Source organism: Chiloscyllium plagiosum, chromosome 6, assembly GCF_004010195.1.
Source record: "Chiloscyllium plagiosum isolate BGI_BamShark_2017 chromosome 6, ASM401019v2, whole genome shotgun sequence".
Classification (NCBI taxonomy): domain Eukaryota; kingdom Metazoa; phylum Chordata; class Chondrichthyes; order Orectolobiformes; family Hemiscylliidae; genus Chiloscyllium; species Chiloscyllium plagiosum.
This window is the reverse complement of record NC_057715.1, coordinates 94,975,513-94,989,676: the sequence shown is the minus strand read 5'-3', so window position 1 is coordinate 94,989,676 and position 14,164 is coordinate 94,975,513. Positions and strand designations below refer to the sequence as shown.

General features: G+C 42.2%; 1 protein-coding gene across 3 annotated transcripts in view; it reads right to left on the bottom strand.

Moving 5' to 3' along the window:
- Positions 1-14,164, bottom strand: part of LOC122550840 (anosmin-1) — a 206,365-nt gene that overhangs the window by 39,923 nt on the left and 152,278 nt on the right. For all 3 annotated transcript variants that reach the window (XM_043692162.1, XM_043692163.1, XM_043692161.1), the window contains exon 5: positions 5,351-5,535. In XM_043692162.1, the coding sequence (XP_043548097.1) occupies positions 5,351-5,535 (185 nt within the window). The remainder of the gene's footprint in view (positions 1-5,350; positions 5,536-14,164) is intronic.

Genomic DNA, 14,164 nt, shown 5'->3' with positions numbered 1-14,164 from the left:
TCACAACAAATCACAAGTCATCATGGTTCTGAACACAGTCAATATACTGGCAGTAAGAGAAGTCATCTACTAGTTATTCATCAGTGAGCCTGCAATTCAGTATCATGCATAACACAGCCCAGACCATTGCAGGACAGCAACTTATAGAACAAAATAAAATAAAACAAAGAATTACAGATGCTGGAGGTATGAAAAATACTCGAGACACTCAGGAGGTCTTGCAGCATGGAGAGAAAATCAGAGTTAACATTTCAAATCCAATGACTCTTTGTTAGAACAATGAGCCCAGTGTATCTCTGGCAGAGTTGTATGCTACATCGAGGCCAGGCAAGTTAAAGGAGGCATGCTATGAATATCCAGGTAAGCTCAAAGTGAGTGAGCAAGCAAACAACCCAGCAAAGCAGCCTGGTCCAGTCCACGAGCTGGACGCATGCCCCTGAGCACAAAATGTCCCTACAGCAGTATTAGAAACTAGCTGCTAGTTCAGCCCAAGGGGCAGCACTGAAATGCAGAATCACACTGTAGGTGGACCAGAATCATGGCATGAGGTTCTTAGAGGCTGGCACGGGTCAGATGTCTGTGGACTTGGTTACACGTAGTCACTGCCCATGCAGCGTGCCCTGAGATGTCAGCTGTTGTTGTGCAATATGGAAGTCCTTTGGAACAAGTGGGGAGCTGGGGTATCAGTGGTTGTGACTTCCATGTCAAGAACTTTCAGTATCCTGTTTGTTTCAGGGGTGCTATGATGGAATGTTACATATTGATGAGGCAAACTCTGCTGCTAATAAGGTTATTAAAAAACAATAATCCCCTTTCATACACAACTTGCCTCTGCCTGGTGAGAAACTGTCTTTGATATTGGGTACTGTTCCCAACTTCGAGATAGGCCTCGCTGGACATCTCGTGTGATTCTTGCACTTTTTCTGCCATATCACCCAATTTTCAGGCCCCTAGACCACTCAGACTTTTGTTCCTGCTGTGGCTGTTTTAACTCAGGCAGGACAAACGTGATTTTATGTGAGTGTCCTATTACTTAACCTTGGTGGACTTCAAGCTCAGGTACAGGTATAAAAAGTACTCCAAACACTCATGAAATCTTGGCTTTTATCACGAGTGGCTAGAGTATAAAAGTGAGGAAATCACAAAGTGATGCCTCAGTTATACAGAACCTTGGTCAGATCCACACCTGGGGTACTGTTCCGTTTTACTTTCACTGAACCTCAAGAAAGGTTTATTGGCCTTGAAAGAAAAATTTGCATTCATATAAGGCATTTTTAGATTAGGTTCCCTACTGTACGGAAACAGACCCTTCGACCCAACCAGTACACACCGAACCTCCGAAGAGTTACCCACTCAGACTCATTTCCCTCTAACTAATGGACCTAACACTATGGCCAATTCACCTGACCTGCATATCTTTGGACTGTGGGAGGAAACCGGAGCACCGGGAGGAACCGGAGCGCCCGGAGGAAACCCACTCAGACAGAGAATGTGCAAACTCCACACAGTCGCCCGAGGCTGGAATCAAACCTGGGACCCTGGTGCTGTGAGACATCAGTGCTAACTACTAAGCCACCGTGCCGCCCTAAGTATGTTTCAAATGTAGTCACTGTTGCAGTGTGGTAATTGCGCTACAACCAATTTACACTCAGACACCTACAAACTACAATGTGATAATGATCAGAAAGATTGCATTTGTGATGCTGATTAAGGAATAAATATTGGCCAGAAGCCTGGAAATCTGTATTAGGTGTGGCACAGTTGATGGTTCTCTCACCTTAGGGTTACATGATACCAGATTCAAAATCCATTCAAGGGCCTGGACTCTTGCATGTGTGCAAACCCCACAGAGCTTCCAAAATGACAGGCTGATCCTGAAAGCCCCACAGCCCAGAAGATACAGGAGCAGTAGTAGGCCTTTCAACCCATCTGGTCTGCTCCAGTATTCATTCATGACTGATATGATTCCCAACCCCATTTTCCTGTCTTCTCCCCATTAGCTCTGACCCTCTTACAAATCAAGAACCTATCTATCTGTCGCTGTCTTAAATACACTCAATTATTTGGCTTCCACAGCCTTCTGCAGTATTGAGTTCCACAGATTCAGCATCCTCTGGCTGCAGAAAATCCTCTTCATCCCTGTTCTAAAGCATTGTTCCATCACACTGAAGGTCTGCCTTGAGTCCTTGTCTATCCTACTAGTGGAAACATCTTCTCCATGTCCACTCTATCCAAGCCTCTCAGTACTCTCTAAGTTTCAGTGAGATCTCCCTCATCCTTCTAAACTCCATCGATTACAGACCCTGAGTCCTCAACCGTTCCTCATATGGCAAGCCTTTTATCTCCAGGATCATTCTCGTGAAATTCCTCTGGACCCTCTTCAAAGTCAGCACATGCTTCCTTAGGCAAGGGGCCCAAAACTGCTCACAATATTCTAAATATGGTCTGACCAGAGCCTTAGCAGTTGTATTTTATGCCTCTTAAAATGAATGCTAACATTGCATTTGCCTTCCTAACGGCCAACTGAACCTTCTTGTTAACCTTAAGAGAATCCTGAACTAGGACTCCCAAGTCCCTCTGTGCTTCAGATTTTCAAAGCCTTACCCCATTTAGAAAATAGTTTATGCCTCTATTCTAAGTACATAACCTCACACTTTCCCACATTGTATTCCATCTGCCACTTCTTTGCCTATTCTTCTAGCCTGTCCAAGTCTTTCTGCAGCCTCCCTATTCCTCAACACTACCCACCTATCCCTCCACCTATCTTTGTGTTATCTGCAAACCTGGCAAAAAAATGCCCTTAGTTCTTTCGTCCAGATCCCCCATCCCATTTCTGACAGATCCGGTTTTCGTTAGTAAGAGAAAGGGGCCAAGGCATGATTCACATATGATAGAGACACAAACTCAACAAGGTGAGTTCAAATAGAAACTGCTTTGGCTGTCACAAGAATCTTAAAACCATAGTGAGGGAGTCATAAATTTTTGTTGTAGATATAAATGTTTTTAAAGGGTAGATCGGGACTAAATGATGTGAAGTTATTAAAAGAGAGAGACAATAGGCTGCAAGCGTTAGTTATAATTACAAAGCTACTCTAGCCATTTCAGAATTGATTTGTTTACACCTCCCTAAGGATGTTTTATGAAAGCTTGGCTGATTTCCAAAGTTTACAAATATCTCAGTTGGGGTGGAGGTTTCTGACTTCATTCATAAATTGACAGTTTTAAAAGGTTATTCAAATAATTGCTGTGTTGATGTGGAGTATGCATAGAAGTTGGTTTGTTTTTATAAGAGAGTTGAGAAGCTGAATGGTTTTTCAGGAGTGGGAGTTGTTTTAGTATAATGAATTGGGTATACAATGACATTTCATTTCAGTGTGGCTCCTGAGATCTGGCAAGATAGTATAGAGGGCCATTGTATGGAGTTAGTGGAGGGTGGAGTGATTGAGGGGGTGACCCTTTGAGGAGATTGTTGTCTTGTGTGCTCTGTTAAAATTAGAGGAATAAGATGTTAGGAGGATATTAGCCTGCTTCCCATGGTTGACAATTATTCAAAGCAACTATTTCTATTCATTCCTAGTTAAAATGATTTTCTTGACTAGTTGATAGCAGTGACAAGTGCATTTAGCGCCTTTTGTTGAGGTGTCAAAGACAGAAAATGCTACAATACAATCATAACGAAGTTCCAGGGAGCTAAGGCAGACTATTTACCAGCTCATCAAGGCTGTCCATGTCGCCTCCTACAGTACACTTTCAAGGATACCAGGACTGACTCTATTCACACCCACTAAGTGGAGTGAAGACCATGTCACTTGGGAAGGTTTCTACTGAGGGAGGTCAAACGAGTCAGGAATTATTTATTTATTTATTCTATTACAAAGTGTCGCTGGCAAGGCCAGCATTTATTACCCATCTCTCACTGCCCTTGAAAATTCCCTGACTCGAGTTAACCACCTTGGTAGCAAGTTCTCTGGGATCTACCCCTCCCACCAACTCACACCCAACTCCCACCAGGTAAGTTTGCAGCCAACTATTGGAGACAGAACCAGCCTGTCTGCATCTATAACTTGCTGGGGTGAGCTAACTTAGTGGATAGTGGGATATCTGCTCCTCAGTGGCAAGAAATCCCACTTGCTGGAGCTGTCAGCCAATCCGATTGTGGTGGCTGCTGCTGGTACGGCAACTTGCCCAGACTGAAGTTCCCATGGTTCCCCTGACCGAGGGAGGTCAAGGAGTACTTCACCTTCTGTTCTGCCATTTAAAATCTATGTTATGGTTGGGCACGATAATATTGGGCACGATAATATTGGGCACGATAATATTGGACATGATAATATTGGGCACGATAATATTGGGCACGGTAATATTGGGCACGGTAATATTGGACACGATAATATTGGGCACGATAATATTGGGCACGATAATATTGGGCACAGTAATGTTGGGCATGGTAATATTGGGCATGATAATATTGGGCACGATAATATTGGGCACGATAATATTGGGCACGATAATATTGGGTTGGTTGCTCTTTTGTGTTTTCAGTTATTTATTTACATCTGGTGAGCTGGCTGCTAATTTCACAGCCCCTTTCCCTGCTCCATCCTTATTAACGTTAAGACCTCTGCAGTGTTAGTTGTGGTGGGCAAGTGTGGGGGGGTGATGATGGTGGGAGTGTGGTTCGCCCTCCTATTTTATGTGCCTCCATGACAGAAACTCCAGCCAAGGTATGTAATACCCAGTCCCTGGAGTGCGACTTGGCTCCATATGACTCAGAGGCAAGTGTGCTACCAACCACAGCTGACACATAAGAGAGTTACAGTACACAGTTCAGCTGGAATGATTCACTGGAACTTAAGAAGTCACATCATGAGAAACAATTACATGAACTTGGCTTGTATCCCCTTGAGTTCAGATAGTTGATGCATAATCTAAACAAGGTATTTTAAATTATTTCAGGATTTATTAGTAGATGTAGAGAAACTATTTCCTGTGATGGAGGAATCCATAATAAGAAAACATAATCTCAAAATAGGATCAATGCCACTTAGGAGCAGAGTCCGACAGCATTTTTTCACATAAAGTATAGCAGAAATCTAGAATTCACTTCCCCAAATAACTTTTGACATGTGAAAATACAAATTAGAAGCAGGAATAGGCCCATTGACCCTCTAGCCTGCTCCACCGTTCGATTATCTCATGGCCAATCTCCATTTTCCCTCTCACCCCAATAGCCTTAACTCATTGACAGTCAAGAATCCATCCACTCCTGTCTTACATGAAGTTTCCAAGCAGTGATTATTATTTGAGTGTAATATGAAAAATAACCATCTGGTTTATGTGTATTACTGACCTGTGCTACAGTTTGCCAGTGAGAGGCGTCATCTTCACTAGGATGGATGCCATAGTTCCATCTTCGATGTACAACATAGATAACTGGTTCGACAGAAATGTTGAACTTTGATGACCATTTGATCTCCAGATTTCCAGTTGGTAACTCTGTAAAACTTAGTTCCTTTCTGGGTTTCAGTGGGACACCTATATCAGAGGGCACCATAAGAGATTATCATTATAGCAGTTAAATAGTACAGACAGTGATACAGAAGACATTTAGGTATATATAGAATAAAAGACATATAAAAGGTTACATACAACACTTTTCAAAAGATACAACATTAGTAAGACTAGAGGGTGCTGCTTTTTTTTAATACTTTGTAGCTGAGTTTCTTATATGACCTGCTGTTTTTCTTTATAATTTGTAGCTGAGTTTCTCATGTGACCTTTCCTCAGGATTGACAAGACTCAAGAACCACATGATAAATTAAATACAAGCTCAAATCTTTGCCATTTCTTCTTAAATATGTCTACATAAATGCCATAAGACCATAAGACATAGGAGTGGAAGTAAGGCCATTCGGCCCATCAAGTCCACTCCGCCATTCAATCATGGCTGATGCGCATTTCAGCTCCACTTACCAGCGTTCTCCCCGTAGCCCTTAATTCCTCGAGACAACAAGAATCTATCAATCTCGGCTTTGAAGACATTTAGCGTCCCGGCTTCCACTGCACTCCGTGGCAATGGATTCCACAGGCCCACCACTCTCTGGCTGAAGAAATGTGTCCGCATTTCTGTTCTGAAATGACCCCGTCTAATTCTAAGGCTGTGTCCACGGGTCCTAGTCTCCTCGTCTAACGGAAACAATTTCCTAGTATCCACCTTTTCCAAGCCATGTATTATTTTGTACGTCTCTATTAAGTCTCCCCTTAATCTTCTAAACTCCAACGAATACAATCCCAGTATCCTCAGCCGTTCCTCATATGTTAGACCTGTCATTCCAGGGATCATCCGTGTGAATCTCCGCTGGACACGTTCCAGTGCCAGTATGTCCTTCCTGGGGTGTGGGGACCAAAACTGGACACAGTACTCCAAATGGGGCCTAACCAGAGCTTTATAATGTCTTAGTGGTACATCTCTGCTTTTATATTCCAACCCTTTTGAGATAAGAGACAACATTGCATTCGCTTTCTTAATCACGGACTCAACCTGCATGTTTACCTTTAGAGAATCCTTGACTAGCACTCCCAGATCCCTTTGTGGTTTGGCTTTATTAATTTTCTCACCATTTAGAAAGTAGTCTATGCTTTTATTCTTTTTGCCAAAGTGCAAGACCTCGCACTTGCTCACGTTAAATTCCATCAGCCATTTCCTGGACCACTCTCCCAACCTGTCAAGATCCTTCTGCAGCCTCCCCACTTCCTCAGTACTACCTGCCTGTCCACCTAACTTCGTATCATCGGCAAACTTCGCTAGAATGCCCCCAATGCCGTAAGAAACTCTGATCTGCCAGAGCACACAGTGATAAACAACTGAGTAGTCAATTGAAAAATATCATAAGAATACGACTTTATCAGTTAAACAGAGTAGCAATATGTACTTATATTGCACTTCTTAATGTAGAAAATATTCTAAGTTATATGATATAGATATCAATGGAGAGAAAGTGAGGACTGCAGATGCTGGAGATCAGAATCAGGAGTGTGGTGCTGGAAAAGCACAGCAGGTCAGGCAGCATCCGAGAAGCAGGAGAATCGATATTTCAGGCACTTATGCCCAAAACATTGCTTTTCCAGCACCGCACTCTCGACATAGATATCAACGTAGCCAAACTTTGGAAGAATTGAACAACAGCATGTTGAAAGAGGTCAGTAAGGAGGAGACGGCTGAAATTTGTCGGAGAGATAAATATACAGGGCATTTACAGTATAAGTCCCAAATGAAAGAAGGCTCTGGTGATAATGTGATTACACAGATGAAGAAGCAAAAGGTAATTTCCTTCTCACACATTAGAGGGAGGACAGGATTTTGTTAAGCAAAAAGAACAACATTGCGACAGTGAGTCAATTTATACTTCAAGAATCAAAGTAAACTGTAACTTGAAGAATACCTCAGAACATTGGAAATACACAACAGTTCTCTGACACCTCAGGAACCAAGCAGCAAGTGTTAGATCTACCATTGGGTGAAATTTCAAGCAGCAACTGTTGAACCTGCACTACCACTGTGCTCCTTTTCCTCAAGCTACACCTTGAGCTTTTCTTCCTCATGGCAGGTCACTGTTCATCTTCCCGAAAAATGGACATACTTTTTCAATGACCTTAGCCTGGATTTTCCAATGGCCAGAGAGGCAGTATTCCAGTGTAGGTGAGAACTCACAAAATCTGCATTGTAGCAGACATCACACAAATTGCCCAGGAGAATTGAATTTTCCACAGGCAATTCCTCTGCACCTTCCAAAAGTCTTCATTTAAATCAGAGAGTGTGGAGGGTTCTGAAGCAATGAAGTAAATAGTTACTCAGGAAAATACATAGTCTAACTCCTGGCTAACTCTTCAATGACACCAAACTTATCATACACACCCTCAACTATATCTGTCCCAGAGCACTTAAATGCCCCAGTCCCTGACCTGACACCCCAGACATCCGACACCCCTACCATGCCACTGGCTCCAATATCCTCCTTTGGCCATTGCTGGACCTGTCTCCCCTTTCACATGAGCTGGACTTGACACTCTCTTTGAGCCCAACATCAGACCCAACCCACTTCACCACTTCAGCCCTGACCCCCTACAACCCTCTGGAAATCGGCCCCTTCACTCTAACTGCCTCCTGGCAACCTACCCTCACCCATAATATCCTACCTCCAGGCAAACTATCCCTACTCAAGGCAATCTACCCTCTGGCACTCTCTCCCTACCCTGGCAACCTACCACTACCGAGATGACCCCTCTTCTAACCACTTGGCATCCCAACCAGCTGACACACTATCAATACCTAGCTTACATCCTACTTAGCTGGTCCCTGACCTCACACTTCCATTATATACTTACCTTTTATGAGCTGCTATCAAAGTGATTGTCCTTGATTTTGGACCTTTAAATTTCAGAATATGGCAGCTGACTGCTTTAAAAGGGGGTAGTGGTTTGTCTTCCCCCAACTGTTCTGCACCATGACAGAACTGTCAGAATGAAAATAATGCTCTGCATTTGTGAAGGAGCCCTGACCACGATCACTTCACAGAAATATGGATCACTCTCCTTTCACAAAAAAAGGGTAGAGATTGCCTCTCCTCAGAATATCTGGCCCAATGCCATTTTTCTAACTGTTCCTTTCAGTGCACTTAATGTCATCCTGAATTATGACGCTGTCATCTCACATGTCAGATTATAAGCATTTAATTGGAGCCAATGGAGAATTGCACAGCAATGCCATAACTCTCAACTAAAGTTAATAACCCTATCCTGGAATAATTTCTAACAAAATAAATGGGAATTCATAATGTCCATAAAATATGGGTGTTGTGGTTACTTTCTGTAACTTGCCATTAATGATTTGGGGATGGTCACATACCATTTGGATGTTTATTAACTGATGACTGCTATGAAATGTTGCATGGGCACAGGGAGGTAAGAACACAAGGTTGCAGTCAATTCATAGAATCGCTACAGTATGGAAGCAGGCCATTCAGCTCATCAAGTTCACACCAACTCTCTGAAGAGCATCCCACACAGACCCACCTCCCTACCCTATCCCTGTAACCCTGCATTTCCTAGCACTTACTATTTAGTTGTGAAAACTCATTAAACTCACTAAAATCTTTCAGAGGAGGAAGTCCACATTTGTGGGCGGCACGGTGGCACAGTGGTTAGCACTGCTGCATCACAGCGCCAGAGATCCGGGTTCAATTCCCGCCTCAGGCGACTGACTGTGTGGAGTTTGCACGTTCTCCCCGTGTCTGCATGGGTTTCCTCCGGGTGCTCTGGTTTCCTCCCACAGTCCAAAGATGTGCAGGTCAGGTGAATTGTGTTGGGCCGAAGGGCCTGTTTCCACACTGTAAGTAATCTAATCTAATCTAATCCACTATCTTCCATTAGTCTGGCCGAGATGTGACTCCAGACCGAAGGCATTCTGTTTGAATTTAAACTGCTCTCTGAAATGGCCTTGTTAACTATTTAATGGTTCATGGCTCAGCACCACTTGTTGAAAGACAATTAGGGGTAAGTAATAAATGCGGGATGTGCCAAAACCATTCAGTTCCCAACATCTCCCAACAGCAAATTTAAGATGTTGCACCCTTACAGAAAATGTGAAGCTATACATTAGGGTAACTCCACATATATTAAAGTTACATTATTATAAGAACCTTTAAAGACTATTATTGTACAGTATTTCACCAGAATAAGAATCAAACTATAAGCAGCTAAGGGCGAGGTTAAAAACTTTACAAGAGGAGGTATGATTTTCGATTCTGACTTATCATAATTTATTTTTATTATTTGTGACAGACATTAGCATTCAGTTCACTTACAATTATAAACAGTACTTCAAGCAAGATAAGTGCCTGAAGGTGATTTTTTTATCATGTTACACTTCCTGTCAAACTAAATCATAGCCTTCAAGTTTGACCGGAGTGTGCAATGAAATTGCATTTTACATGTGAAAGTACAGCACTTCTGTTTTTTTTTAATTAGCATTTGTTTAATTCATTTACTCAAAGTAACATCTCTCTTGTGTTTAATTGCAGCCTGATGTTCTTTGGAAATACAAAGAGCACATACCATTGCCTATTTCAGTGAGCGTAAATTCCAACTTGTAACTTTGCATCCCAAGGCTAGATTCTGAAACATAACTGTGATTCTTTATTCATTGCAGTTACATCATAGGTAAATATAAATCAGTGTAAATCTCCTGCTGAGTCTGTGGTTAAAAACACCATCAGGCGTTCGACTAAGCCACACAGACCAGAGAGTCAAAGGTTGAATTTCCATGTACAGTTAGCTGATTCTAACTGCTTTGGAAGATGGAATGCCAATTGATATCAGTGGCCTAAGGGCGAGCAACAATATTTGAAAATAGGATGAAGAGAGGCAACTTATACTGGAATGGTAGGTACGTTAGTGGATAATTAGCCATAGTGCATGAAGTTCCATAGGAATCTCTTCCCATTAGAGAAAGACAATTGGATATATAGCTTAAAGGGCACCACTCTTCATCAAGGCTGATGCAACATAGCAACAAACAGTTTTATGAACTACTAAAACAGACATGCTGAATGAATATTTTCCTCTGCTTCTACAGGCCACAGGAGCAGGTTGAATAGCCTCAAAAAGACATATGTTCAAGAGCGAAGGGGGAGGCCTTAGCATAGCACATGGTTGTTGGATAAGCAAACCAAAGACCCAGGAAATGTTCTGGGTATCTATGTTTGGATTCCATTGTGGCAGACTTTGGAAAGTGAATTAACAACAATCAAATCTGAAACTAAAAGTCTAATTAAACTATTGTCAATTGTAATAACAAAAACCCATCAGGTTCACTAATGTCCATCTGGAAAGCTGCCATTCTCATCTGGTCTGGCCTATTTTGTGCCTCCAGACACACAGTAGCATGGTTGACCCTTCACTGCCCTCTGAAGCGGCCTGCCACACTACTCAAGTTGTATAAAATTGCTAAAAAGCCTCAAAGGAATAAAATCAAATGGAATACCCAGCATGGTCCTCGGCACCAGAAGTGAAAGTAAAAAACACAGCTCTTTTCACACTTGCAAGGAACTCCTTATTAACATCTAGGTCTAGTGCCAAGGAAGGGTCTCATGTCTTACAGACTAGACAAGCATAAGCCTGACATCACCGAGTCATCTCGTACAGATAATGTCCCAGACATCACCATTACCATTCCTTCCCCATCAGCAGGACAGACCCAGTAAGGTGGCAATATAGCAGTATTGTGTCAGAGGAAATCACCTTGGGAGTACTCAACATTGACTCTGGATCTCATGAAGTCAAATGGAATCAGATCAAACATTGGCAAGGAAACCTCCCGCTGATTTCCATGTTCTCCAACAAACCCAAAAAACCCCATCAACCCCAAGCTAATAAATCAGTATTGTTCCATGTTGAGCACAGCTTGGAGTAAGAACTGAGGTTGGCAAAGGGTGCAGAATTATTCTGGGTGGGTGACTTCATTGCCCACACGAAGGTTGACTGAGGAGCACCACTACTGAGCTGGTCAAGTCCTAAAGGACATAGCTGCAAGACCGGGTTTGTGGTAGCTGGTGAGGAAATCATAAAGGAAAACCAAATTACCTCACCAATCCACCATTCACACACGCATCTGTCCCTTACATTCGCAGTAGGGGTTGCCAGCACAGTCCAAGTGGAGGAAAAATCCCATCTTCACATTGCGAATACCCTCCATTGCGTTGTGGGTCACTATCTCTGTGCTAAGCAGGATAGATTGTGAAAACATCCAACTACTTAAGACTGGCGATCCATGAGGTGCTGTGGGCATCAGCAGTAAAATTGTACTTGTGCAACTCCAAGGCCTGGCATACCCCCAATCTATAATTGTCATCAAACGCAGGGATTCGCCCTGGTTTATTGAAGAGTGCTGGACAGTATACCAGGAGCAGCACCAAGCGAATGGAAAAATGAGGTGTCAAGCTGGGAAAGCGAAAAAAAAGGACTACTGATATACCAAACCACTGATATACCAAACAGCATAAGCACCAAGTGATAGGCAGAGTTAAATATTTCCACAACCAACAGATCAGGTCTAAGCTCTGCTATTCTGTCACATCCCAATGTGAATGATGGTGAACAATTTAAAAACTCATTGGAGAAGTATGCTCCACAAATACACTCAGTCTCAATGATGGGCAGGCCTAACATATCAGTGCAAAATGTAAGGCTGAAGCATTTGCGACAATCTTCAGCCAGAGGTGTCAAATGAACGCTGCATTACTGCCTTCTCCAGTTTCACAAAAGCCAGTCTTTAGACAATTTTATTCATTCCATATGATATCAAGACACAGTTGAAGGCACTGGATACTGTGAAGCCTATGACTCTGACAATATTTCAGCAATAGAAATGATGAGCTCCCCAACATGCTTAGAGGAATTGAGTAGATGACAGGAAGTCAATGAGGCCTGTAGCTGACAGGCATTTGGTGCTGGAATGTGGAAAAGTGGCAACTTGAGGTGAGTTACAGGCAAAAGCTTGTGACAACAGGAACACGTAATTGAGGATGAGGTTAATTATTTTGATGCTGGTGAGAAAATTTACTGATGGTTCCTAGAAAAGACTTCCTCATCTCAATGGGGCTGAAGAACTTCTCTTAGTCAGTTCCATGTACTTCAGAAGTATCTGTGCCAAGTCACTGTGAAGACTGTACACCCAACACACACAATCATGATCCACTCATCATTCCACCAACCAGCCCGAATTATCAGATTCCAGAAAGTTGAACTGTAAATCCCACTATTCATGCAATCACATTCCTGACCTGGGAAACACTCCTCTGTCTATGTGTTAGATTGAGGCAGCAAGATTAGCTCCACGAGTTCCATATCTCCAAACTTACAAACTTGCAGTCTGCATTGCTGTGCCAGAGATTGCTCATGGAAGGACAAAATCTCAGAAGTCCCATCTTAAGCCAGAACATAATGAACTCTTAGAATTAGTATGCATGATCCTAAATTGGCTTCCAACTCTTCAATCTTGTCCATCAGCCACTTTAATACAACTGGGCAGTATACCTTTTAGAGAGTCAAACTGACTCTAAAACACATAGGAAAATCTTCTTCATAAACAGAAACTGCATTAATCAGACATAAAGTCTAAGAACAGGTTCGGCTTTTTTTATATCTCATACATGACAACACTTCATAACTTTATAGCTCCATCAGACTCTTCCTCATTCAGGTTTCTCTCACAAATGAAGCAAAAAACAGTGCAAAAGTAATTTCTCAAAATTTTATCCAAAGAAAATTCTGACGGATTCCTGAAGAAGGGCCTGTGCCCGAAACGTCGAATCTCCTGTTCCCTGGATGCTGCCTGACCTGCTGTGCTGTTCCAGCAATAAAGTTTCAACACGGATATTTTATGACCATTTCATCTTATATCATTTTTATATATTGAAATTTAGCAAGTCGTATTAGTTCTGAAGAATCTCAGATACAGCAGCTTAAGGTTACAAGGTTGAAGTTCTGATGTACTATTGTACTATTCTGCCCCAGACAGCAACAAGGAGTTACATGCTAGCAATTACACTGTGGAAAACAAATACTGGGAGGAACTGTGGTAGCACTTTTGTGGGTAGCAATAGTTTGAAGCAAGTTCATTGGCTTTGAATGCTGTTGGGTGGGGTAAATGAAATAGGAGAAGGGAACATTTGTAGAATAGAATCCAACATTTGTAAACAACTTTGAAAATAAGAGTCATGATTCGGAGATGCCGGTGTTAGACTGGGGTGTACAAAGTTAAAAATCACACAACACCAGGTTATAGTCCAACAGGAAGCACACTAGCTTTCGGAGCGACGCTCCTTCATCAGGTGATTGTGGAGGGCTCGATCGTAACACAGAATTTATAGCAAGAATTTGCAGTGTGATGTAACTGAAATTATACATTGAAGAATTGATTTCTGTTAAGCCTTTCATCTGTTAGAATACAGTGATAGCTTCACTTCTTTCATGTGTAAATCACAAAACCCTTTTTTTTAAAGTTGCATTCTCGGGTTAGCTGTTAACAATGGTGATAGCTAGACAATATGTTGAAGGTGTTAGCCCCCTGTGTTCTCTGTCTATGACCTAATGTTTAGATTGATTC